The 26,179-nt window shown below is 30.8% G+C and overlaps 2 protein-coding genes across 2 annotated transcripts; one reads left to right on the top strand and one right to left on the bottom strand.

Annotated features, from left to right (window-relative positions):
- The first annotated feature begins 18,406 nt into the window (after positions 1–18,406).
- On the top strand, positions 18,407–19,786 carry LOC107011626 (probable glutathione S-transferase). Its single transcript, XM_015211214.2, has 2 exons — positions 18,407–18,756; positions 19,259–19,786. Exons 1-2 carry the CDS (start codon positions 18,442–18,444, stop codon positions 19,616–19,618), a joined length of 675 nt encoding a protein of 224 aa, XP_015066700.1. The 5' UTR covers positions 18,407–18,441; the 3' UTR covers positions 19,619–19,786.
- Positions 19,646–25,900, bottom strand: LOC107011617 (sister chromatid cohesion 1 protein 3). Its single transcript, XM_015211202.2, has 14 exons — positions 25,556–25,900; positions 23,441–23,702; positions 23,321–23,367; positions 23,178–23,227; positions 23,017–23,084; positions 22,563–22,936; positions 22,352–22,463; positions 22,132–22,268; positions 21,573–22,057; positions 21,238–21,277; positions 20,996–21,068; positions 20,792–20,924; positions 20,420–20,548; positions 19,646–19,889 (listed from the first exon to the last, which is right to left on the bottom strand). Exons 1-13 carry the CDS (start codon positions 25,677–25,679, stop codon positions 20,447–20,449), a joined length of 2,007 nt encoding a protein of 668 aa, XP_015066688.1. The 5' UTR covers positions 25,680–25,900; the 3' UTR covers positions 19,646–19,889; positions 20,420–20,446.
- Positions 25,901–26,179: the final 279 nt, after the last annotated feature.

Raw genomic sequence — 26,179 nt, forward strand, 5'->3', positions numbered from 1 at the left:
AAGGCAAATAAATTTGTACTTGCTCTCTATGAAGAAGGCCTCAATTTCGACCAAATGCATTCAACTAAAAATTAAAATTATGAGATCTATCTTGCAAATTTCAAATTTGATACTCCCTTCGTTTCAAAAAAATTGATCTAGTTTAATTTGGAACGGAGTTTAATAAAAGAAAGAAGACTTTTTAATCTTATGGTTCTAAATTAAAGTTATGTTAAATGTAACAAAATATCCTTTAATCTTATAGTCTTAAACATGCTACGTGGAAAGTTAAAATTAAAGTGTTGCCAAAAAAGGAAAAGGGTCATTCTTTTTGAAACAAATTAAAAAGGAAATATGGACATTCTTTTTTAAACGGAGGAAGTACTAGATTATACATTCTCCGTTTTAAGATAGTTGTCATATTTCATTGTTCGAAAGTAAATTTAACTAATTTTAAAACCTAAATTTTATTTGATTAATTTGAAATTTTAAAATTAAAAGAAAAAATATACAAATAGTACTAGAAATTCTTTTTCTCATATTAATATAAGTAAGAATATATTTTAAAATATTAATTGATATTTATATTATTCAACTAAAAAACAATTTAAAAGAAATTAGGAAGAAAATCATAAACTAGGAACCACTTTATAATGACAAATAACATACCTACGTAGACAATTTTTTGAGTAAGTATCCCAATATACTACGTAATTATTCATCATAGTTATAATTTGCTATATTATTATTTGTGACTAATATCATACATTAATTACGTGGGCTAACTTCGAGTTTGTAAAAATTAGTCACGTTTGTATATGTATAATTCGTTAGAATACACAAATATATATCTATCATATACAATTATCTGAACGATATACATATAAAATTCACCTTTTTACCACTCTGTGCCCTTTCGCGATTACCTCTCCCAATCTGCTCATCTCTCTCCTCCCTCTCCCAATCTCGCTTGTCATACATACAAATATATATGGATGATATACAATTATCTAACCTTATACATATACAATTCACCTCTCTCCTACTCTTTGCCCTCTCAATCGCCTCTCTCCTACCTCCCAGTCTGGCTCTCCTCTCTTCTTCCTATAACATGTAGTTACGAATTGTAATTATCAAATTATAGCTATATAGAGTAATTAAGCTATTTTTGAGTGGCTATATGTGAAAGTTTCTCAAAAATAAAAAAAGGCTAGCCAACTTATTTCATTGAAAGCATGTACCACCTTTTTTTGTTGTTGGGCTTTATCCTCCTTAGAAGGTTCACACATACATGTGCGATCCAAATGTTACTCCCAAGTCCTAATTGAAGTGTGATACAAATTGGGCAACTTTCACATATAGCAAATAAAAAATTTATATTTGTATGCTATAGTAAATTTTGCATAATTGCGCTCCATAGCAAACATAGAAATTGTATAATTAAACTGTATAATTCGCTATACATATACAGTTGAAGCAAACTGTATAAAACGAAGTGTATAAAACAAGAAAGAGAAAGACACTTGGGCAGAGAACTGTATAAAAACGAAGTGTATAAAACGAATTGTATTATTATAAGTGTATAGTACTATTATATACAATTTGAATTTGTATAAAATGAGAAAGAGAGAAAGACAAAAGAGACTTGACAAGGAATATACAATTGAATCGAATTGTATAAAATGAGAAAGAGAGAAATTAGATACAATTTGAAAATTGTATAAAACGAGAAAGAGAGAAAGGCAAAAGAAACTGGGCAGGGGAGTATTTTATTGTATAATTATAAGTGTATAGGACGAAAATATATGCACTTGCATGTGTATATATAATTTTTTCACGCTTTATACAAACAGAAACACAACTTATACATTTCGCTTCTGTTTGTATAAGTGAGAAAGGCGAGGGTGGCGAGCGAGATTTGGGAGAGTGGTGAGCGAGATGTGGAAGAGGGGAGAGAGGGGAACAAAAATATATGTATTTATACAATTTTCTCTGCTTTATACAATTAGAAACAATTTTTATACACTTGTGTTTGTATAAAAAGTGAGGAAGCGAAGGAGAGATTGGAGGAGAGTGGCGAGCGAGATATTTGGGAGAGAGGCGCCTGGCAATTTTTTGCAAAGGTTTGCTATGAAGCACAATTAAATCAAACCCTAGCTACTCCATTTATTTTAGATTATTAGTTTGCTATTATATACAATTTTCCCATAAAAATTTATGGGAAAATACACAAGTACCCATCAATTTATGCCAGAAATTTTAGAGACACATTTATACTATGCAAAGGTCTTATTACCCTCAAACTTATTTTATAAGTAATTTTCTATCCCCTTTCGGCCTACGTGGCACTAGCTTGAAAGAAAAAATCAACTAGCATTGGGTCCACAAGATAGTGCCACGTAGGCCGAAAAGGGGTGAAAAATTATTGATAAAATAAGTTCAGGGGTAAGAGGTTGAAAAAGCCCAAAAAAGAAAAAATTATGCGGTTAAGCAAATTTATACTACATAATTACTCATCATAGTTATAGTTTGCTATATTATCATTTGTGACTAATATTATACATTAATTACGTGGGCTAACTTCGAGTTTGTATAAATTAGTCACGTTTGCATATGTATAATTCGTCAGAATACACAAATATATATGTATCATATACAATTATCTAACCGATATACATATACAATTCACCTTTTTACCACTATCTGCCCTCTCGCAATTGCCTCTCCCAATCTCGCTCATCTCTCTCCTCCCTCTCCCAATCTCGCTTGTCATACATACAAATACATATGGATGATATACAATTATCTAACCTTATACATATACAATTCATCTCTCTCCCACTCTTTGCCCTCTCAATCGCCTCTCTCCTACCTCTCTCAGTCTGGCTGTCCTCTCTCCTTCCTATAACATGCAGCTACGAATTGTAATTATCAAATTATAACTATATAGAGTAATTAAGCTATTTTGAGTGGCTATATCTGAAAGTTTCTCAAAAATAAAAAAAGGCTATCCAAACTTATTTCATTGAAAGCATGTAGCTTTATTCTCCATAGAAGGTTCACAGATACATGTGCGATCCAATTGTTACTCCCAAGTCCTAATTGAAGTGTGATAAAAATCTATAGGAAAATGCATAAGTACCCATCAATTTATGTCAGAAATTTTAGAGACATATTTATACTATACAAAGGTCCTATTACCCCCAAACTTATTTTATAAATAATTTTCTACTCCTTTTCGACCTACGTGGCACTAGCTTGAAAGAAAAAATCAACCAGCGTTGGGCCCACAAGATAGTGTCACGTCGGCCGAAAAGGGGTAGAAAATTATTGATACAATAAGTTCAGGGGTAATAAGACTTTAGTATAGTATAAGTGTGTCTCTAAGATTTCGAACATAGGTTGAGAGATACTTGTGCGTTATCCCAAAATCTATAGAAAATCCAAAAAATTCAATGGAGGAAAAAAAAGGAGAATTTTTTTCATGTATGTCTAACTTTCTTGAAATGAAATACTCCACAAATTAAACACATTTCAAGAGATTATATATGTTAATTTAGGAATAATCATTTCATGTGATTATAATTAAAAATAATTATTTAATATCGTTTTTAACACCTTCATTTATCATCGTCTCGTATACTCAAATAAACGAATATAAAGGTGAATGTATGATAATGAATAACGCTGAGAGAGATGTTTGGTTTCATTTGCCTATACATTATTTTCTTCTTCTATGACAATAGGTTTTTGTGTACAATTTTGCAAGTAATCACTAGTCAATAAACTCTAATATTTTTTTTTTAATAATTGTGCAAACTTTACATCGACTCACTCACACTCCATTGTTTATTAATTTGTATTTGGAATCCCTTTGTATTTTTAAGGTATATTATTGACTAAAAAGAAAAAGACTCCATACTTAAATCATATCCCAAGTCATCGTCCTCTCCCTACTTAATTAACTCTAATACTTCCTCTTATATCATATTATTTGGTTCACGTTGATTTTTAAAAGAAATTTTATGAGTATTTTTATTAATGAAATTTTAAAATTTTATATTGACTATTATTATTTTATATAATTATTTAATACTAAGGGTAAAAAAGATAAAAATATAATAAAACTCTCTTGATTTTTTAACTCAAACACATAAATTGAAGCATGCACCTATTTTTAGTAACGAAAAAAAGATAAAAATTCCCTTAAACTATTGAAAATGGCAAGCATACTAAAAATAGATGTCCAATATTAATTATCAATTTGAATAATCAATAAACAATTAGTCACTTTTTTCCAAATTTGCCCTCAAGGATAGTATAGTTCAATTGAAAAGTTAGATAGACTTTTGATATTCTTGATATAGTAAGATTAAATTAGTCAAATTACATCTCGTATTAAATTTTCCTATAGGGGTATGCATGATCTTAACATGACGAACAATTGTGAACGTAGGAAGTATATGTATACCCTTCGTTATACTATTAGGACACCAAAGTCCTTGCCCTCTAAAAAGTGAAATACTTGTATCTTTTACATTAACAAATCGACAAATGCATCTACCTCATATTTTACTTAAATTTAACCTTATGAGTGTTTCGTGTATTATAATTCATCAAATAGTACTCTATAGCTCTTCAAAAATAAATTAACCACTCAAATTTATCAAATTAAATAATACAAAAATATGTAAAAGTACAAATTAATTTCCCCTTTCTCTATACAACTAGCACTAGAATCAAATGAGAGTCATAGATAGACCTTATTTGTTGCTCCACAGAGCTAACTAGCTAGCTATTACAACAACTTGGATCTCTATATTCTTCGTGAAACTAACTTTTGTAGATATTATTTGAATGACTTGATAGTGTAAGAAGTTATTGACACTACAAACGCGAAACTTGTGAGTTGATGGGGAAGTAAGAAATAGGAATTGGAGCTTTTGATGATGATTTCTTTTTGGTGTTTGTAATTGATGATTTTGACTTGTTTGCATCATCACAAACTCTTGAAGGAACATTGCTAGTGAAACAACTGAACAAACCTGAAAATAAAGCCATATTATGAATGTTTTTGTTAAATAATATGATTATATATTATAAACCATACAACAAGTATTTATATTAGTGAAAAGGTCTCTTAGCTTGTTTGATAAGCTTGGTGGCCAAGTAAATTAATAAATAAATATATATGATGAGGTCCATGTGTTTTCAACCTTCCATCAATTCTAAATTTTAACTTGTCTTTCTCATGAATTATTCTACTAATAACTTAATAATTAAGTTGTTGGTTAATTATAGCAGTATTGACTAGGGAAGTGTAAATCTTTTTAATAAGGTGTGAGTCACTGAGGTATAAGTTATAATTAAGCTATAACAATTCTAAAAATAAAATGCATATTATTTTATTACACATTTGGTTAGAGGTATTTTGGCAGTTTTAATATTATTTATCTCATGATTTTATGTTTTAGTGACAGATTAACATTACCGTTAAAAATAAAAAAAATTTAGAAGCACTTTTTGAAAGTTATTTTTTTAAAAAGTGCTTTTAAAAAATAACAATTTATGTTTGATTAATTCATTTAGAAAGTGTTTTTTATAAGCAAATCGTGTTTGACTAATTTTTTTTAAAAAATACTTTTAAGAATCAAATTTTTTTAAAAAAGGACAATTATTATAAAGTTTTAGTTCCTAACATAATTTTTTTAATTATGTTCAGACTTGTACTGTGACGTACGTATTAAACTAAGAGTAGAGCTAAATGGCACGACACTTTTTGGCATAAATTGATAAGACGCGGTTAAATATCTAAATAGCCCTTTGGCTTCAAAATCACTTGTCTTTTCCTCCCAACAAGAAAATCGCTCTTTGACTTTTTCTTTCTTATTTATTCTCTTTCTCTCTTTACTTCTTTTTTCCTTCTTTCAATTTATAATTATTTGATAGATTTATCACGTATGTATCTATTATATATATATATATATATATATATATAATTTAGCTTTCTCCATTCTTTGCCCTCTCTCACTTGCCTCTTCACTTACTCTCCCAATCTTGCTCGCCCCACTCCTTCCTCAGACATCTATTAATCATAATTAAAAGTTATAATTTAAAAGCACAATTATAGTTATTTTTTAAATGGCGATATGTGAAAATTACACTGAAAAAATTATCTTTTTGATCACTAATTTTGAAGGAAATTGTTGTACAACTTCTCTTATATACTCGTATTGAAGTCTATTAAATATAATAAAGCGGATGTTTTAAAATTTTTAAGACCTTAAGCCAAAACATTTTTTCTACAAACTGGACCATGTTTTTGTTTTTTTTTTGATTTTGCTAATAACCTCAATGATTATTGACCTAATTTGTTCATTATCCCATTTTCTACGATGAATAAATAAATAAATAAATAAATCATAATCTTTTCACCAAAGCCATTTAAATACAGAACTTTTACTTTTTGTTGCATATACTTTTCAGCGGCCATTCATTTCACAAACTTTTCACTTTCCTGATGAAGATGGAAGAAATACACAATAATAATAATAATTTATACTGTATAGTATAATACAACTGACATAAAATATTAAAAGTATTATTATCAAAATCACAAAAACTTAAAAATGATAATAATAATAGTAATTTTCTTTTTCGAATTGATTTCCTCTCAAAATTTCGAAAAAAGAACGTTAGAATTACAATGCATATGTAACTCCGTAACCGCAAAATTAGTAAAAATATAAAAGAACCTTACAAAAAAAATTGTAAAGGGTATGAAATTAAATATAAATCAAATTTCTTGGACAATGTAAAATTTATGATTTTACTTTTGAGAATAATTTGAGTATAAAAAATTAATGAGATTATCCAATTACCCTCAACTCTTCACACAAATTTCGAAATTATCAACATTTTCTTGCTCCTGTCACAAATTGGTGTCTTTTGTGATTTTGTGACGCTATTTTCCTAAACAATATTAAAATTTTGAAGATGTCAATTTTATGAACACCTTTGAAGTTTTTCTATTTATGCTTATGATTAACATTCGTTTGAAAATATAATTAGATATAGTTATACAATTCAACATATATATCTATCTGATAAAGTATATTTAATCGACACGTAACTAAATATAATGGAGAGAAAGCAATTACATTTTTTTCAATTGTCAAGATCGAAAATTGAGAATTATTAATAATTACATGATGTATTTTCCAAGTTGCTTTTTTACTCCATAAATACAACAATATATATAAAAGATATCAAAATCTAAATTCAATCAATCATTAACCTCCAAAACTTATCTATTTATAAAATTCAACATTCATATTCCAACTTCTTAGCTGATAGTTTGAATCCGACCCAATCCATCCATTTGCACAACCCTAATTAATCGCGATTGATTCAATCAACTGGAGTTGATTATAACTACAAGCGCGAAAATTGTGAGTTTATAGGGAAATAAGAAAGAATAATTGGAGCACTTGATGATGATTTCTTTTTGGTCTTTGCAACTGATGAATTTGACTTGTTTGCATCATCACAAACTCTTGAAGACACACTGTTGCTACTAAAACAGCTCAACAAACTTGAAAAAAATGTCATATCTTATAAAAAAAATAATCTTTTTTTAGCTATTTGCTAATAAAATAGATTTAAAAAAAATTCTATTGAGAGTTTTTAGCTAATAGAACTACTAGAAGAAGAACTATATATAGGAAAATTAATTAATTAAAGATGTACACTTAATTATGTGGCTTTTATTTTCTTGTTGACCAAGTAAATTTAAAAAATGCATGAATGATGAGCTAGGTCCATTTTTCTTTATCAGTCTTTATCATCCCTGTGGTGCTTCCTACTGCCTTCACAAATTTTTTGTACTTTTGGGTATATTTGATATTTTTTTTTTGTTTTCGTCCGAAATTCGGAGCTTATATTGAAGCTCCGATTGAATTAAAATCACGTACTGTAGAACCCATTTAAGAATAACACTCTCAACAAGATTTTATCCATACTCAAAACTCAAACCGAAGATATCTCGTTAAGGCTGAAGCACTCTCACCAGTGCTTTCTGTTTGTTTCGACTTATTTTTTTTAGTTTGATGTCATATAAAATTTAAAACAAAAAATGTTGTACACATCATTTAAGGAAATAATTCAAAAACGATTTTTTTTCCTTGAAATGTGATTATAGTGTGATTTTTGTAATAGATATTTCAATGGCAAACGTCTTGTCTATATTTTTGTCATGTTGTATCCGCAAATTCATTTATATTTTAAAGTAAATGAAATAATACTTCAACCTTAAATTTGATTATGAAATATCTTATTTTATTTCGCGTCAAAATATATAAGTGTTTTCAATTTATGTTTGAAATTTGAGAGACATACTTATACTATACTAAGGTTCTATTACTGTCAAACTTATTTTTTAGATAATTTTTACTTTTTTTCGGCCTATGTAGCACTATCAACCAGATAGCTTTAGAAAATTGTCAACACTCGTTGGGCTAGAAAAAAAGTGTCACGTATGTTGAAAAGAGACAGAATATTATTTATAAAAGTAAATTAAAAAGATAATAAAACCTAATTTAGATGTGTCTATGAAATTTCGATCATATCTCGTACATTCACATTTGAGTATAATTGATAATTAAATAAAGGAAGATGAAGAAAAAGCATACAGAAGTTGCGCAGGTCTATTTTCTTGCTTGGCAAGGAGAATCACTTCACTTTGTTTTTTTGTTGAATTTTCTACGCGTCATCTTTGACCCAAATTGATTAATTTCGTGCTCTTTTTAGGTTGAAATTAATTATTTCGAGAAAATGATCTAATTTAATTGAATATAGAATTCAAAAAGATAAGAATATTTTTTATTTTATTTGTTTTAATTTAAAATTATGTTAAATATATTAGATTATTTTTTAATTTTACGGCTTCAAATATATGATGCGAAAAGCTAAAATTAAAAAATTTATTTTAAAAAAAGATATTTAATTTAAAATAGTCTAAAACGGTTAGGTCATTATTCTTTGGGAATATATCTTAACATAGTCTTTTTCATAATTAGTCTTGCATAGTTGTCTAGGTTAGGTAGCAAGTGATGAGACATGAACCAATTTCGAAGTTGATGCATAATATATTCTTTTATCTCTATTCACTGTAATAAAAATAATTATTAGCTGTATTAAATATTAATATTAATAAAAAATATTAAAGTTTTTATCAATATTATTAGTTAAGTGTCATTAGAATTAATATTGTTAAAAACTTTAAAAACATATATAAATAGTATTAATTGCCGCTAAAAATATATATTTAGCGATATTAATTATCGCTAATGATATTTTTTATATAGTGATTGGTAGATTGTAAAGTTTGATTACTAATAAGGTTTTTAACTAAATGAATGAATTGAACTGAATTTAGATATATTAAAATGAATTGAGTTAATAATTCTATTGATTAAAAGTCTTGAGTACTTTTGGTATTACCAAATAAACATCATGTAGTATGGATGTATATATCGCCCAACATAATTATATTTTATCATACACTTGTAGTTGCTACAAAAAGTTAATCACTCACTTAAATTAATCATGCTATAATAATTGGTCAAATATAAAATCAAATCATAAATTAATTCGACAATATATATATATATATATATATATAAATTTAATAAAATTTAAATCTAATTGATCATTACAATCTCAATCTCCAAGGCTATAGTCTCTCTCTATATAATAAAATTGAACATGCATATTCCAGCTTGTTAGTGCAAACTTAAGAGTTACATTCTATCCGATCTGATTCAATCCATTCATTTGCAGAATTTTAATAAATTCAAGCAACTCGAGTTGACTATTATCACAAACTCTTGAAGAAACACTGTTGCTATTGATACAACTCAATAAAACTGAAAAAAATGTCATATCTTATGATTTTATTTTTTTTCTAATAAAGGATATATAATTCTTTTTGTACTGAGAGTTAGCTAAATAGAACCATCAGAAGAAGAACTATATGTAGGGAAATTAATTAAAGATGTACACTTAATTAAAGAAATTAACTTTTTTGTTGACCAAGTAAAAATTAAAAAAGAAGATACATAATGAGGTTCATTTTTCTTTATCAATCCCTATCACCCCTCATTTTAAAAAAAATATTTTTGGCAATTTATGTAATTATACTTTCCGTTCATTTTAATTTATTTGTTTTACTATGACTTAAAAAGATTATTTTTTTTTTTGAATATTGTGGATTTGGTCCAAGAAAAAAAAATGATGGTTCAGGTAAGCAAACCATGCATCTCAAACACGAAAACAAAACTCGACTTGAAATATTTACTTAAATACATTATTAAAACTACTAGCTTATTATTAATTAGTGTATTTATTACGTAGCAGAAACATTCTTTTTTAAAAAATAAAAAATAAAAAGAACTATTCCTCAGGACCTCAACCTTCATGGTCATTCCATACGTCCGCTATTATTTATCAAGATAACATCATGCATAATTTTTTTAAAAAAATTTAATATAAGAGTAATTAATTAATATGACCCTAGTATCAATTATTAATTAAAAATGATAAATTTTTTTATATTAAATTAGTCTTGTGACTTTAAGATGAATACTTTTTGAAACTAGTAGTTATGTAGTAGCTGGAATAGTCTGATGGATCCTTATATTTGTATATGTATGTATTCTGAACCCTTTTACTCAACCTTTTGTCATCTGGACCCCTGAACTCATTCAAACAAAATATTTTAAACACAATTTTTGATGTGGTATGATGCACGTTGGCAAAAAAATAAAAAAGTTATTCACATATGAATATTAATATGAAAAGAACATTAAATTTAAAAGATAAATAAATGAAAAGAAAGAAAAAAAAAAGAGGGAGTCATCTTCTTCAAACTCATAGCTGCCTCGCCCCCCTCCCCCCACCCCAATCGCTGCCCCTACACCAACCAAATTTCTTATATTCATTCCACTTCTTTCCTTCTTTCTTTGGATTCACCCACCATTTTCCTTGTTCTGCTTCTTAACACCCCACATATTGTCCCACCCCTAAATATTTTCTCAAAGTTCATTCTTTTTGCTGCAAATCAATTTTCCTCATAGTTCTTTTCGATTTGTCATATTTATTTTTCCAAAACTTCAATTTTGTGTGTATTTTTTTTGTGATTGTGGGTATAAGGTACTGAAAAATGAAAAACTCTTGATAAGCTTGAAGAAGCTTTAAGAATAATAAATGGTTTTTGTGAATTTATGACTACATCGAGCCGTCATCGTGAAGATCAACAAAATCAAACCAACAAAGATACAATACAATCAACACAAAAAAGAGATGAGTAAATCGAAAGCAAAAATAAAAGGGAAGAAATTTAAAGAAAAAAATCGAAAAAAGGCAAGAGAAAAGCTTAAATTTGTCTAACAATGGTGTTGAGTGAAAAATAAAGAAGAGATGGTCTTTAAAGGTAAAAATCTGACTTTTCAAGGCGTCTGACGCTCTAGTTTTGTGTGTGTCACATGCTCCATGTATAATCTTTCCACATAGTATGTCACATCAAAAATTATGTTTAAAATGATGTGGTGGATGGGTTCAGGGGTTCAAATGATAAAAGGGTAAGTAGAAGGGTTGAGAATACAAACAGATACAAGTACAAGGGTCCATCAAACCATTTCGCCAGAAAGTAATTATTAAGGGCAAAATTGGAAAAAGTGACTAATTATTTCTTGATGGTTTAAATTAACAATAATTTTGGACAACTATTTTTAGTATACTTGGCAAATAATAGCGAATGGAGGGAGTATTTTTTTAATTGGTTTAGAAAAGAATGACGCTTTTTCTTTTTTAATTTTTATTATATAATTAAATTATTTTTTTATTTTCTTAATCTTCGGGCTAAGTCAAATCATGTCACTTTTTTTAAAAAACGGAAGGATTAAACTTTTGGCTCGTGTCTGCTTTTGGTATTAAAATAATTTTTTGTTTGTTTAGGCCTCATTTGTTTCCATTAAGATTAAGAGGTCTGAATCTGAATACACATCCGAATATTAAGATTAGCATTAAGATTCAGGTGTTTTGATCTGAATATTAAGATGTGGTCTCTAAATCTGAACACTAAATAATTAATACTGTTTGTTTCAATATCTGAATGTGCATGTGAATTTAACATTAAATTAATAAAAATATCATAAAAATTTCATTTCAACAAAATATATCGTTTTTGATTAAAAAAAAAGTTTTAAAACTTTTAATAATCATGATTTGGAAGTACAATTTTTTTCATTAAAAACCTTGATAAATGTCAATACACCAACAATGTTCTTGACATAGTCAATACAAGAAAATTATTAATATAAAAAAAACTTGAAAGGATTTATGAAAACTTACCGATTCAAGAGAGAAAAAATAGTGTTTGATTGAGAAAAGAGAGAGAAAGTTATCAAAACTCACTGTATCAGTGAGTAAAAGTATACAACACAGCTTCCTGTGGATAGCTGGCCATCAATGGTGATCGACAAAGAATGAGAAGAAGAGAAGAAGGGAGATTTTGTGAATTCAGCCAGGCAAAAACTGCACTTCCATACATCAACAATACACTATATACATGTGATTGAGAATCTTCTAGAAAGGAATCAAAAAATAACTAACTAAGTAACTAACTAATCTAACTAACTAACAGAATTTGTTAATGCACTGTTAAGCTACTGTTAACATAGATAATTAGTTACAATTCTCAATACCCCTCCTCAAGTTGGTGGTAATGATCTTACAGCCAACTTGTTCAAGATTGCAGCATGCTTGACACCATTGAGAGACTTAGTAAAAATATCTGCCAATTGTTCATTTGTAGGCACATGTTGGATTGAGATCAGCCCCTCCTGCAGCTTATCTCGTACAAAATGGCAATCCACTTCAATGTGTTTGGTTCTTTCATGGAAGACAGGATTATGTGCTATGTGAATGGCAGCTTGGCTATCACAATACACAGCAATGGGAGAAGTGTGAGGAATAGTTAACTCAATGATCAGTCTTTGTAACCAAACCAATTCACCTACCACTTTCCTAAGTGATCTGTATTCAGCTTCTGCAGATGATAATGAAATTATTTCTTGTTTCTTAGACTTCCAGCTAATAGGGCTGTCTCCAAGTAATACTAAGTAACCACTTACAGACCTTCTGGAATCTGGACATGTAGCCCAATCTGAATCACAGTATGCTCTCATGTTACAATCAGGATTTCTTGACAAATAAACTCCCAATGTAGGATCCTGTTTTATATATCTAAGTAGGTGAAAAGCTGCCTGTAGATGAGGAAGTCTAGGATCCTGCATGTACTGGCTCAGCTGTTGGACACTGAAGGCTATATCCATTCTAGTGTTTGTGAGGAAATTCAACTTTCCCACAAGTTTCCTGTAATAAGTAGGATCAGAGAGAGGAGCTCCTTCCTTAGCCCTGAGTTTAACATTTGGATCAAGGGGGGATGATAAAGATGTGTAGTTAGAACACTCATATTCCTTCAGTAAGTCTAATACAAACTTCCTTTGTGAAATAAGAACCCCTCCTGCAGTGTCAAGTATTTCCATGCCCAAGAAATAGTGAAGTCTACCAAGATCCTTGATTTTGAATGTCTTATCCAAGTACATTTTCAGTTGAGTGATCTCAATTGTGTCTGTGCCTGTCAAAACTATGTCATCAACATAAACTGCCACAAACACCACCAGTGAATTAGATTTCTTGTGGAACAAAGAATGATCATAATGTGAGTGTGTATAGCCTCTAAGAGACAATGCCTCAGTCAATTTAGCATACCACTGTCTGCTGGCTTGTTTAAGGCCATATAAGGACTTGTTAAGCTTGCAAACAAGACCTGGCTCACCTACATCAAGACCTTGAGGCACTGACATATATACTTCTTCATGCAAATCACCATGTAGAAAAGCATTGTTGACATCAAGTTGAAACAACTCCCAGCCCTTTTTCACAGCACATGCTATCAATGTTCTTACAGTAGTCATTTTGACAACAGGTGAATATGTCTCAGTGTAATCTATCCCAGCCTTTTGAGTGTATCCCTTAACCACCAATCTGGCCTTGAACCTTTCTATGCTACCATCAGCTTTATGTTTCACCTTATAAACCCATTTACATCCAATGGCTTGTTTACCTATAGGTAGTTTAACTAGATCCCAAGTTTCATTTGCATGTAGAGCATCAAATTCCTGTTCCATTGCCTTTTGCCATGCAGGATTGTTTGCAGCTTCTTCATATGAACATGGTTCACTGTCACAACAAATGTTTTCAACCAATACTTGACTTTTAGAAGCAATGACCTCAGGGCTTATGTAATGGTATTTATTAAGGAATGTATTAGAGGCCAGGTTATTGTTGGAAATGGTATTGATGTTGGAAACAGGATTTGAGTTGGTTTTTAGCTTAGGAAGTGAAAGAATATAGTCTTTCAAATGATGAGGTGTCTTAACTACTCTGTTGGATTTCCTTTGTGGTATAGGTGGACTTGATAACTCAGTTTGTACAGTTGGTGAGGAATGTGGTGATGTAGGATTAAGAGACAGAGTTGTATGATCATCAATTACATCCAAATGGTTGTTCAACAGTGTATCACAAGGTTCACAGAAATCAGTAGAACAAGATTTTGAAATAGAAGGAAACATGCTGTTTTCTGAAGATAAAACAAATGGAAAAATTTTTTCATGAAAAATCACATCTCTTGAGATTTGTATTTTCCTTGTGGCAAGACTCATTACCTTGTACCCTTTGATTCCAGAGGGATATCCTAAAAAGATATGAGGGGTGGTTCTTGGTTCTAATTTGTCTCTATGAACCTTAGGTAGTGTAGGATAACATAGACATCCAAATGACCTTAATTGACTATACTTTGGTTTTTCTTTATAGAGCATCTCATAAGGACATTTGTTTTGAAGAAATGTGGAAGGAAGTCTGTTAATGATGTAAGTGGATGTAAGAATACAATCACCCCAATACTTGGTAGGTAATTTGGACTGAAAGAGGAGAGCTCTAGCTGTTTCAAGTAGGTATCTGTGCTTTCTCTCTACTATGCTGTTTTGTTGTGGTGTATAGGGGCAACTTTTCTGATGTGTGATACCTTTAGCTTGGAAGAATTTGAGTGTTTCATTATTATTGAATTCTAAACCATTGTCTGACCTGATGCATTTTACAGTTGTTTGGAACTGGTTCTCTATCATGTTAACAAAGGTTTGAAGGACTTGTATGGCATTGCTTTTGGTGCTTAACAAATATGTCCAGGTAGCTCTACTGTAGTCATCCACTAAGGTAATAAAATATTTGCAATTGTCATATGTGGAAACATGATAAGGACCCCATAAATCAATATGAAGTAGTTCAAAAATGTTCTTAGAATGTGTTGTGCTTGGGGTAAATGGTAACCTGACTTGTCTTGCCATTGGACATATGGTGCATGTGAAAGGCTGTTTAGCAGAAAACTTAATAGGAATAGTAGGTATATTTCTCATTTTCACAAAAGGTACATGGCCAAGTCTATTATGCCATAGTAAATCCACACCATCTTTCAGAGATACAGGAGATGTACAATTGTTCAATACTTCTGCATTATTAGTAGAAGGATTATCAAAGACTACAGGAACCTTTCTAGACTGTTTAACAGATGATTTATTACAAGATGAAGCTGGAAATGAAGAACAGCTACAACTATAGNTATCAAAACTCACTGTATCAGTGAGTAAAAGTATACAACACAGCTTCCTGTGGATAGCTGGCCATCAATGGTGATCGACAAAGAATGAGAAGAAGAGAAGAAGGGAGATCTTGTGAATTCAGCCAGGCAAAAACTGCACTTCCATACATCAACAATACACTATATACATGTGATTGAGAATCTTCTAGAAAGGAATCAAAAAATAACTAACTAAGTAACTAACTAATCTAACTAACTAACAGAATTTGTTAATGCACTGTTAAGCTACTGTTAACATAGATAATTAGTTACAATTCTCAATAAAAGTTCTTAGTTATGAGATAAAAAGGCACGCCTAAAAAAAATAATATTTATTATTTGATAACTTATTAAACGAGTCTGAATGTTAGCGATATTTATTATTTGATAACTTATTAAACGAGTCTGAATGTTGACGATATTTATTATTTGATAATCTACCGATCTGATTCATTCAGACCTCTTCAGACCCATTAAGAAGTTTTTTAAAAAAGAAAACAAATAAAGTTAATTGGCTGAATCTGAATGATTTAGATTCAGACCTAAAAACTAAATGTACTTAATAGGCTGAATTTGAATAATTAAGATTCAGACATCCATTAAGTGCAAATAAATGAGGCCTTAGTCTCAATGCAGCTAGCCATCACATTTTTCTTTGACACATGGCAAGTATCTAACGAATAAATAATTAATATTTTGTTAGATAATTAACAACTTAGAAAAGTCAGGACAACTCTGTGGAGTAATTTGATTTATAAAATTATTTTGATATTATATAAATATGTTTTTCTTCGTCTTATTTTATGTAGCATTTTTTAGATTTTAAGGTTCAAATAAGTTTATATTTTATTGTAAATTTTTTATAGTTCTTGAATTATCAATTATTGTGACTTTATAGTATTCTATATGCATTTTATAAATACATAAAAAAATGAACGATTCCATATGCAAACTCTCGATCAAACTTAAAATATTTGGCTCTTAAAAAATAAAATGTGTCAAATAAATTGTGATAAAGTATATATTTTATTTAATTGAAGGTATCAATTTATATTCACAGTTAAGAGTATTGATTGATAATTAACTAAAGGGAGATAGAAAAAATGCATACGGTAGTTGCGCATATTTATTTTTTTTGTTGATTTTTTAAGCAATTGATGAATTTTGTGCTTTTTAAGGTAGATTTTAATGTTTGGGGTCTTTTTCTGTGCTGCACTTTCTCCTCATGAATTAAAAATATTAATCTTAACATAGCTTTTTACAACTAGTCTTGTATAGTGATCTAGGTTAGGTGGCATGTGGTGATTGAATTAATATAAACAGATTATTATTAGTTCATTGGAAAGTTATTTGAGATTAAATAAGTTTAAAATGACTCATTACTCATAACTAAATTTGCTTACTTTTTACTAAGTTTTAAGAATTTTCATTTATTTTCTTATAATTTGTTTGTTTTTAAGTACCTAATAAAACGTGGTTCCTTATATTATGACTAACAATAGTAAATCAAATAAAAAATCTCTTTCTAAAATTATTTGGATAATTTTCATATGGTCATTCTTAAATTACATATCATCTCCATTATTAAATGAACTGAATTAAGTGAATAAAATAAGTTAGTCATTATTCACCCACCCAAACTTATGATCAACTTAATTTTGAATAATTCTCATTGATTAAAGTCTTGAAGTACTTTTAATATACAAAATAAACATCATGTTGTATTGAAGGATATATCACCCAACATGATCACTAGTTAATTCTAGGTGAATCCATATCAATTTGACATGTGTAACGATATTAAAGACTTAAGCATATCTTTATTACTCTCTTCGTCCGGTATTATTTGTCATAGTTCTTATTTTTAGAGTCAAAATTGTAAAAACTTTGACTAACATTTTAAGATGTATTTTTCATCATATTAATACGCAAAAAATTGTAATTTATAGTATTTTTCATATAGTTTTAGAATATCTAATTTTTTTGTTTAAAATATTGAATTAATGTGATCCAATTTACCTTTAAAAATTAATCAAATTAACTTTCTATAAGCATAACATGACAAATTATTCCGAACGGAGAGAGTAAGTGCTTAATTTCCTTTTTAAAGACGGCAAAGAAATATCAATGTTAATTGTTTAGTCCAAATTAACTAATTCTTTATCACTAAGCTTTTTTCTATCCTGGACGTAATGTATACATTATAAAACACTTTTAAATTGGACTCATATTTCATGATGACTAGTCTTCTCTAAAAATGATGGTAATAATACTTTGTAGCAGCCATATTAATTAATTAATTAATCAATCATAATTAAGGACATTCTAGATGCTGAGGCACTTATAAGTACTGAACCTTATTCCGAAACAAGTCGAGATCGACTATTAAAATTCAAAAATTTTCATTAGGCACATCTAAAGAGATTTTAAACTCGTCCGATTCTTAAACAACGCAACTCATAAATTGTGTAAATAACTATAATAACTCAATTGATTGATTATTTAAACTTTCACCTGATTAGTAAAATCTCGATTCTCCTAAATTAGTGGACATGACATGATATGAGGTAAGTGCTCAAGTCATATCCTTAAAAGAAAAGTCCATATTTTTTACCTCTCCATTAAATAATGAAATTATTGTTCCCTTTATATACAAAAAAAAAAGTATACTTTCTCCATGTAAAAAAAAAATTAATGATACAAATATGGGAGAGGTGAAAGTTCATGGTATTTTTGCAGGGCCATTTAATAAAAGAGTTGAATTAGCCTTGAAGTTGAAAGGGATCAAATATGAATATATTGAAGAAGATAGATCCAATAAGAGTGATGAACTTGTAAAATATAATCCAATTTATAAACAAGTTCCAGTTCTTGTGCATAATGGGAAGCCAATATGTGAATCAATAATAATTCTTGAATATATTGATGATACTTGGGAAAATAATACTATTCCCCTCTTGCCTAAACATCCATATCAAAGATCCATGGCTCGTTTCTTGGCTAAGTTAATTGATGAAAAGGTACATATATATTTTTCCCACTTACTAGTAAATTTATCTTTTTCATATCTAACCAACTAATTTAAATTCGCAACGAGTAGAGTCAATTAGTCTATGCATGATATGTTTCGATTTTCTTATGTTTGATTATCAAAAGAAATAAGGTGAGTTTTTTAAGAATAAGTAAAATGACTTTCTTAATAAGAGTAAGAAAAACAAGTTTCGTCAAGAATAAGAAAATCATTTGAGAAATCTTAGTAGCTTAGTTGATTGAGTATCTGAACTAGGTATAATTCCTCACCTCCCATACCCCTAATTTTTTAAAAAGATAAGAAAATCAATTATTTTTCAAAAAATATTTTCCTATAGGAAACTTTTTTCCTTCCTACCAAACACACAACTATATTACTACAACTATACTATGAAGTTTGAACTTAGAAGAGATTGCTTTAGATCTAAAAAGAGTACAAAGTGTTTTACATTTAATTTATGTTATTGTCTACTAACAAGAATGTGTCATCAGTTAATGGGAGCAATGTACAAAGTTTGTTATGGCAAAGGAGAAGAAAGGGAGAAAGGTTGTGATGAAACTTTTGAGGTCTTAAAATATCTTGACAATGAGCTTCAAAACAAGAAGTTCTTTGGAGGAGACAGCATTGGATTCGTCGACATCGTTGCCAGTTACATAGCTCTCTGGTTTGGAGCAATTCAAGAAGCAATAGGGATGGAACTATTGACTGAACAAAAGTTTCCCAAGTTAAGCAAATGGATTGATGAGTTCTTGTGCTGTAGAATTGTTAAGGAAAATCTCCCTAACAGAGAAGTATTAGTGCCTTTATACAAAGCTCAATTTGCAGCAGCAACTCAAAAGGCATCCAGCTGAAATTTTTATGTCTTTAGAAATAAAGTATGTTGAACATTTTGTTATTACTTATACAAAAAGAGAGTTTGAACAGCTCAAATGCACAATAAGCAGGATAATCTTTGTACAATGATGAATATTTTGCGATTATTATATTCATCACGGATCTCACTTCCACCTTGTTCTGTATAACTTAAATCACTTAGTAATGCATAATAATTTAGACAAAATGCCTGCCAGGATTATACATCTTCATGACCGCTGCATCTCTGTACTCTGTACAATGTTTTAACTGCAATCACATTGAGATTTGTTAGGAAAAAAAACATACAAATATTTGTGCTAAAAACATCAAATAGAAGAGCTTATTCAAAGTACAATCCAAAAAAAATTTAACTTCTGCATTGTTACACAGTATTTAACTGCATTTTACAGAAGGAAAATCACACCCTGATGCGTCAACAAAGCAATATTCTATAATATATGTATGTGTGTGCGTGCACAGGGCTGCTGCTTTAGAGTCTTGATCATCGGATATCATTGAGAAATAAATAAGAAAAAGGTGTTATCAAACAATTTCCTGCAACTCTTCCCACTATGAAATGAGTAAAAGAATCAAGATACAAGTCTTCATCTATATGAAAAGCATTGGGTTTTTTTCTTTCGGTTGCATTTATAACATATTAACTGAAGCTTTGGGATAAATCTACCTCTTAAACTTTTCTGCATTGACAGGTCAAAACTAAGCTAATAAGACGACTGTGTCTTTAATTTTTATTTAAGCAGAAGAAAGGGTGCAGTCAAAACTAGGACAAATTATACCTTTATATATAGTTCTACACAATGGTCTCAGCTTGAAAATTTCTCCGTCAGTTTGGAAGTCACTTTCAGAGTTATATCACCATAAGGTTCATGTTGATTTGCACGTACAAGTCCACAATTCTCCAACACCTGTATTCAATTTCCAGAAGGATGACGGTAAGGATCTTATGAAATAACTCCTAAAACTATACACATTATACCAAATATGATTGACTAAGCAATAAGCATATACCATAGACAACTAAACAGAGAAACTTATATATACACCTTTTCTTGACTCAATTCAAACACCCACAAAGAGTTCAAAATGAAAAAATGACTTGTGTCCCCAAGTAAGAGCAATTAATCATGAAAATATTGTAGAGGACTTACCAGAGTCTCATAAAACATCCGGGCGCATATTCTTCTCTTTTTGCCTTCTAAAATTGCATTTAAGCTGATATCTCCCGTCTCTTCTGAGATGGGGGTTACTGGTGACTGCCCCTTCAAATATTGAGCCACAGCTCTGCAATCATAGAGTTAAAAGACTATCCTGCAAAGTAAATATATATGAGAAGAATGTTCAAGGAATGTTACCTTGTCCTAGCAGATAATGTGTCAAACTCTGGCGTTCCCCTTTGCTTACTTGATAAAGGAGTTCCTCGAAGTCCTGGTTTTAGCATATGGACATACAAGCTTCAGGCATATATTACATCATTAAGAACAAAAACAGAAATGCAATGCTGCAGACATTAGTAGATAAAATTGACCAACATTATCCAAATCAATTCAAACCCTCAAACTAAAAGGAAAAAAAAAAGAAGAGGTTCTTAGCGTACCAATAGGAGTGTCGTCATCTTGTTCTAGAAAACTTAGATCCTGCAATGGCATTTAGTGATTTATCAGATGCAAAGAAAGGAAGAACTAGTTGAATAGTCATATAGGGTGACAAGTTGACCATAGCAGTGCACTAGGTAATAAAGCATTGAATGAGAATAACCACAAGAATGTTAAAATATAAGCCATTTACAAATCTCAGTCTAAAATTTATTAAAGATGTGTTGAAAGGGTTAATGAGACTACTACGGATGATACAAAGCTGCTGAAAAAGTTATCAAGATGAATATCAAAGTAGATTCACAATTTAATAGAAAGTGACCATGATCGAACGTACCCCAGCAGAATTATCAAACTCAGGAATATCAGATAGGACAGTATCCTCCACACCTAGTCCTTCTCCAAACCATGTTGAAGGGGTCTCCATATGAGAACCAACATGCCCAGTAGATGCTGCTGGGTCGGGCGTGGGCTGCACCCCACTATCCATGGTTCTTCCTATCTGACTAGATTCTGTCCCTAAAGTTGTAGTAGCAGGACTGAAGTCATCTCTTCTGCTTGTGGAAGGCATGGACATCAGTGGAGAAGAAATGAGCCTACTTGGGGAAGGCATAGACATCTGTGGAGAGGAAATAGGCCTATTTGGTGAAGGCAAAATCTCAGACAGCAAACTAGTGCTTGCAAGGTCTTGGTTATCACGTAATCTTTCAATTTCCACCGGAAGATCATTCCCAGATGGAGGGGCTTCCTGTGGGGAAGCCATCTGGACTTTTGCGGAAATGAAGTCTTTCTTGTAGATATTGCAAAGATCATCGCATAATCCTACAGATCAACAGAAGTTGAATTTTTAGGTGAAGAACATTAGACTCATTAGATAATGGCTGTGAGACACCCACCAGTAATTAAAGGCTCAAAGAAAATTCCATCTTTTCTTAGTCTCTGGTTTTGTTTCCAGATGTCCAAAGAAAAACAAGGAACCTTCTTCTTTTCGCGTGATTTTATACCAATGCCCTTTAGTCTCCTTTTCATCTCACTGTAGAGTTGAACATGATACATTGTCAAAATACCAATGGTTGAAGAAAATATATAGTTAATGATGATAAAATATTAACATACTTATTTGGCAATACTATGTCCTTATCATAGATGAGTAGCTTTCGCTTTCTTCTTATTTTTGGCGCCTCGAGAGGAGGTGTTGAAAGAAGTGCTAAATCAGGTGACTGATGCCCTGAATATCCAAGAAAAGAAGAAGTTTCATGTTAGAATATTAACATGGCAAATATGTAATTTCAGTTTAATAATAAGAACCCTGCATGCAAGCACCCACCAAATGATATCTGTGGATCAGCAAATTCATGAGCATCCGCTGAAGTAGTTGATGGTGGTTCTTGTCGTTGTTGAGATGGGATTGAATGTCCTCCGGGAGCCAATATCTCTTTCACAACTGGACTTGCAGTTTCCTTGTCTCTCATGATCTGTTCCTCCAGAACTCTATCTGGTTCCATCACATCATTCCCTCGGTCAGACCACAAGGGAACATTCTCAAAACTGTGATCATGGACAGCGTCACGCATGAGTTCAATATCTGGAAAATCTTGAGGGATGTCATCACCAACAGTTCTTTTGTTTAGTCCTTCCTGATTCTTAGGGGAAGAATGTTGGGGTTGAGCAGCAGTTTCATCTAAATTTGAAGGATCAGAACTGCATCATCAAAGAAATGTCTATTACAAACATGGCAATAAACAGAAACAATCCACATCTATAGTCAATAAGATGCATACTCTATCACCATAGGCATGGCACCTAATCCAGAAACTTCACCTGATTTTGACAAACTCCTCACTGTGTCCTGTAAAAACAAACTCTTTGTCAAACTAGTGTTGCAACTTAACTGAATAAATCGAAACTTCCCTGCTAATTATGAAGCAAAAGATTTACCCACCTCATCAATGAAAATAGCAACATACTGATCTTCATGCGATACAACTTGATCTATACATGGAAAATTTCAGAAATGAAAGTTCAATTGAAAATGAAACAGAAAAAGATACAAAAAAGAAGAGTTAAAGTAAACATGATACATACCTTCCAAAGTTATCTCTTCGTAACTTTTAACATGAGTATCCTTAATCCTGGAATTCCAAATGCACGTATAACTAACTACAGATTCAAGATGACAACTAAAAAAGTACTACAGATACTTACCTATTCAGGTCAAGATCTTCATCAAAAACGACGGCATCAAGTTCAAATGTTTCTGGTAAAGTGATGGAGCTGTATGGTGCATGAGTGGCATCTTCTGGGAGATTGACATTTGTGGACGAGAAGGCCTTTATAACTCCCATTAGTAGTGTTTTGCAGTCCTCGGAAAAGTATTCAACCTGCTTCGAGTATATCCGAACAACTCCAAGTAGAAGATGGCCAGATGTTCGCAGTGCAATAGGTACTTCAGGAGTCATGATGCGCTCTACAAATAGATTTCAAAAAAAAAAGGAACAGTATCATCAGCAAAAAAAAACAAAAAAACATCATATGCATATCAAAGCTACTGCTATGTACTTGTGTAGAGCAACTTATACATCCTTTCTGGCTTATACGCACCTTGATTGTTCCACGGAGTACCCAAGAAAGCATCAAAGACTAACTAATTAAAACAAAGTACATTTGGCATATACCAGGAAAAAAACATCATTTGTACCACTGAATGTTTAAGGTTAAATATGTTCAAGATTTAGTGTCCAGCATAAGATAAATCTGCAACATTCCTAAATAATATGACATAATAAAAAGGAAAAGAAAAATCCCATCTTGCCCCTAAATGATTCAAAAGGGGATCCTCTTTGCCCTCCGTTAGTTTTGGCACAAAAATACCCTTATCGTCAATCAAGTAGCTAAAAAATGTCCTCATAGTTAAGTATATGAAATGGGACAATTATGTCTTTCTTTCTCTATAGCTCAGTCAATATCAAGCAAAAAATTGTTGTAATGATTGGTATTGTTATTTGCATTATGTCCAAATTCTAAGAACATACTTATGTACTTGACTTGTCCAACCCCTTTCCATTACACCCTGAAAGCTTCCCTATAAATGCCATCTTATCTTTATTATATTCTATCACTTATCGAGAAATGGAAACGGGCCAATTTTTGAGCTATTCGGTTATTGATAAAGGCATTTTTGTGCCCAACACGAAACAAAGAACACAGTTACATTTCAAATAATTTAGATGCAAATTTGATCCTTTCCCCAAATAAAGTCATGGGTAGAATCATCTAAACTTCAAATCTTTAATCTCTTTCAAGAGAAAGATCCAGAGTTCACTTTTATCATACAAAAGATTCCAATGGACCTTATTTTATTTGTGTGATGAACAAATTTGTTCTCTCCTTCTTACCTAAGAACTTAAGAGTTGATGTAGTGTCTAAGTTCAAGTTCCAATCTTTTATGCTTAGAGTTAAAGTAGTCCAGTCTCCTTAAATATATTAATTTTTTTCACAGCTTAAAAACAGCCCATCATGTCCTCCTTCCCCCTATTCAATCATTATCATATGTCTGGGACATGCATATCTTCAGACAATTTTACCGCTTAAATTTCAAGAATGAAAGTTTTCATTTTTGACCTCCTTAAAATGATCAATGAATAACTAACAACACAGGTGACAATACATTGTACATAAGCACAGACTAGTCCAAGAGTTCAACTATCACGATTAGAACAGAAGAAAATTTCTCCACTATATTAGAAATCAATTCATCTTTGCAAATGATAAAAACTTCCGTATCAAACCAAATTCCAATACTTCAATCAAAAATGCAATCTTTAATGTAAAAGAATAAATCTTTATCTCACAGAAAGATCCTAATTGATATCAGCAAAACAAGAGCTGAATAATAAACTAATTATCAAGCAACAAAAATAACATTAGATACATAAAATTACATTCAATCAACACTCAGCAACAATGACTCGAATTATAAACTCAAAAAAAAAAACATTTCAATCTAACCCTTCAACTAGCATTACTTTAACAGAGAGAAAATCTTGAAGTACTAATACTCATATAAAAACTTCCAAGCTTGAATTAAAAAGACTCACAAGAGCAAATGTTTATCTCATGAAAACCCCAACTAACAGCAAAACAAGAATCGTATATCAACCAAGCGAAATTAGCAAAATCATTTTTTTTTCTTTTTTCAAATCCTAAGAAAGAAACAAAAAAAAAAAACAATCCATTGAAAGAAAATATAAATCTTGGCAATGGGGCAAATAAAAAGGGACCATTTTTTTCAAGAAAAAAAAAAGACATTAGAAAACCTACCAACAGTAGATGGAATGTTAGTAGAAGTGTAATGAGGCTTCTTCAACTTGTGTTGCAAGTGTGCAGCGCACCATACAGTCCCTAATGGACCCTTTCGAGCCAAGAATGTGTGCGAATAAAACATTTCTCCGTCAACAAATTAGCAACCAAAAACGGCGATTGGCGGCGATTGATGGCGATTGGCGGCGATTGATGGTGATTGGCGGCGAACGGCGGCGACCCTTTTCAGTTCAGAGGATTCTCCGATGACCTAATTCTCTTCGGCTCCTCAGTTCTGTGTGTATAGTTAATTGGGGTTTTATGTTCGAAATTTTTGAGGTTCTGAGACAGAAACCGCGGGAGAAAGTGGCGCCAATGCGGCAATAAAATAACTTGACGCTTTGTGTTTCCTTAAAAGGGCCGACTGGTTTTGGTTATTTACGCAGATGCCACTTCTGTTTAATCGCGTTAATTAAAAGGGTAAAATGGTATAAATTCACACATGAATTTGTTTCGAAAAGTAAGTTACACCTTTAAATTAATATACCCCTCTTCTATTAAATAATGAACTTTTTTATCTATGAGACGTGTAGCATTATTCTCAAAAATGTATCACACTTGGATCACATCAATGTTATATCACTG

This window comes from Solanum pennellii, chromosome 1 (genome assembly GCF_001406875.1).
Source record: "Solanum pennellii chromosome 1, SPENNV200".
Classification (NCBI taxonomy): domain Eukaryota; kingdom Viridiplantae; phylum Streptophyta; class Magnoliopsida; order Solanales; family Solanaceae; genus Solanum; species Solanum pennellii.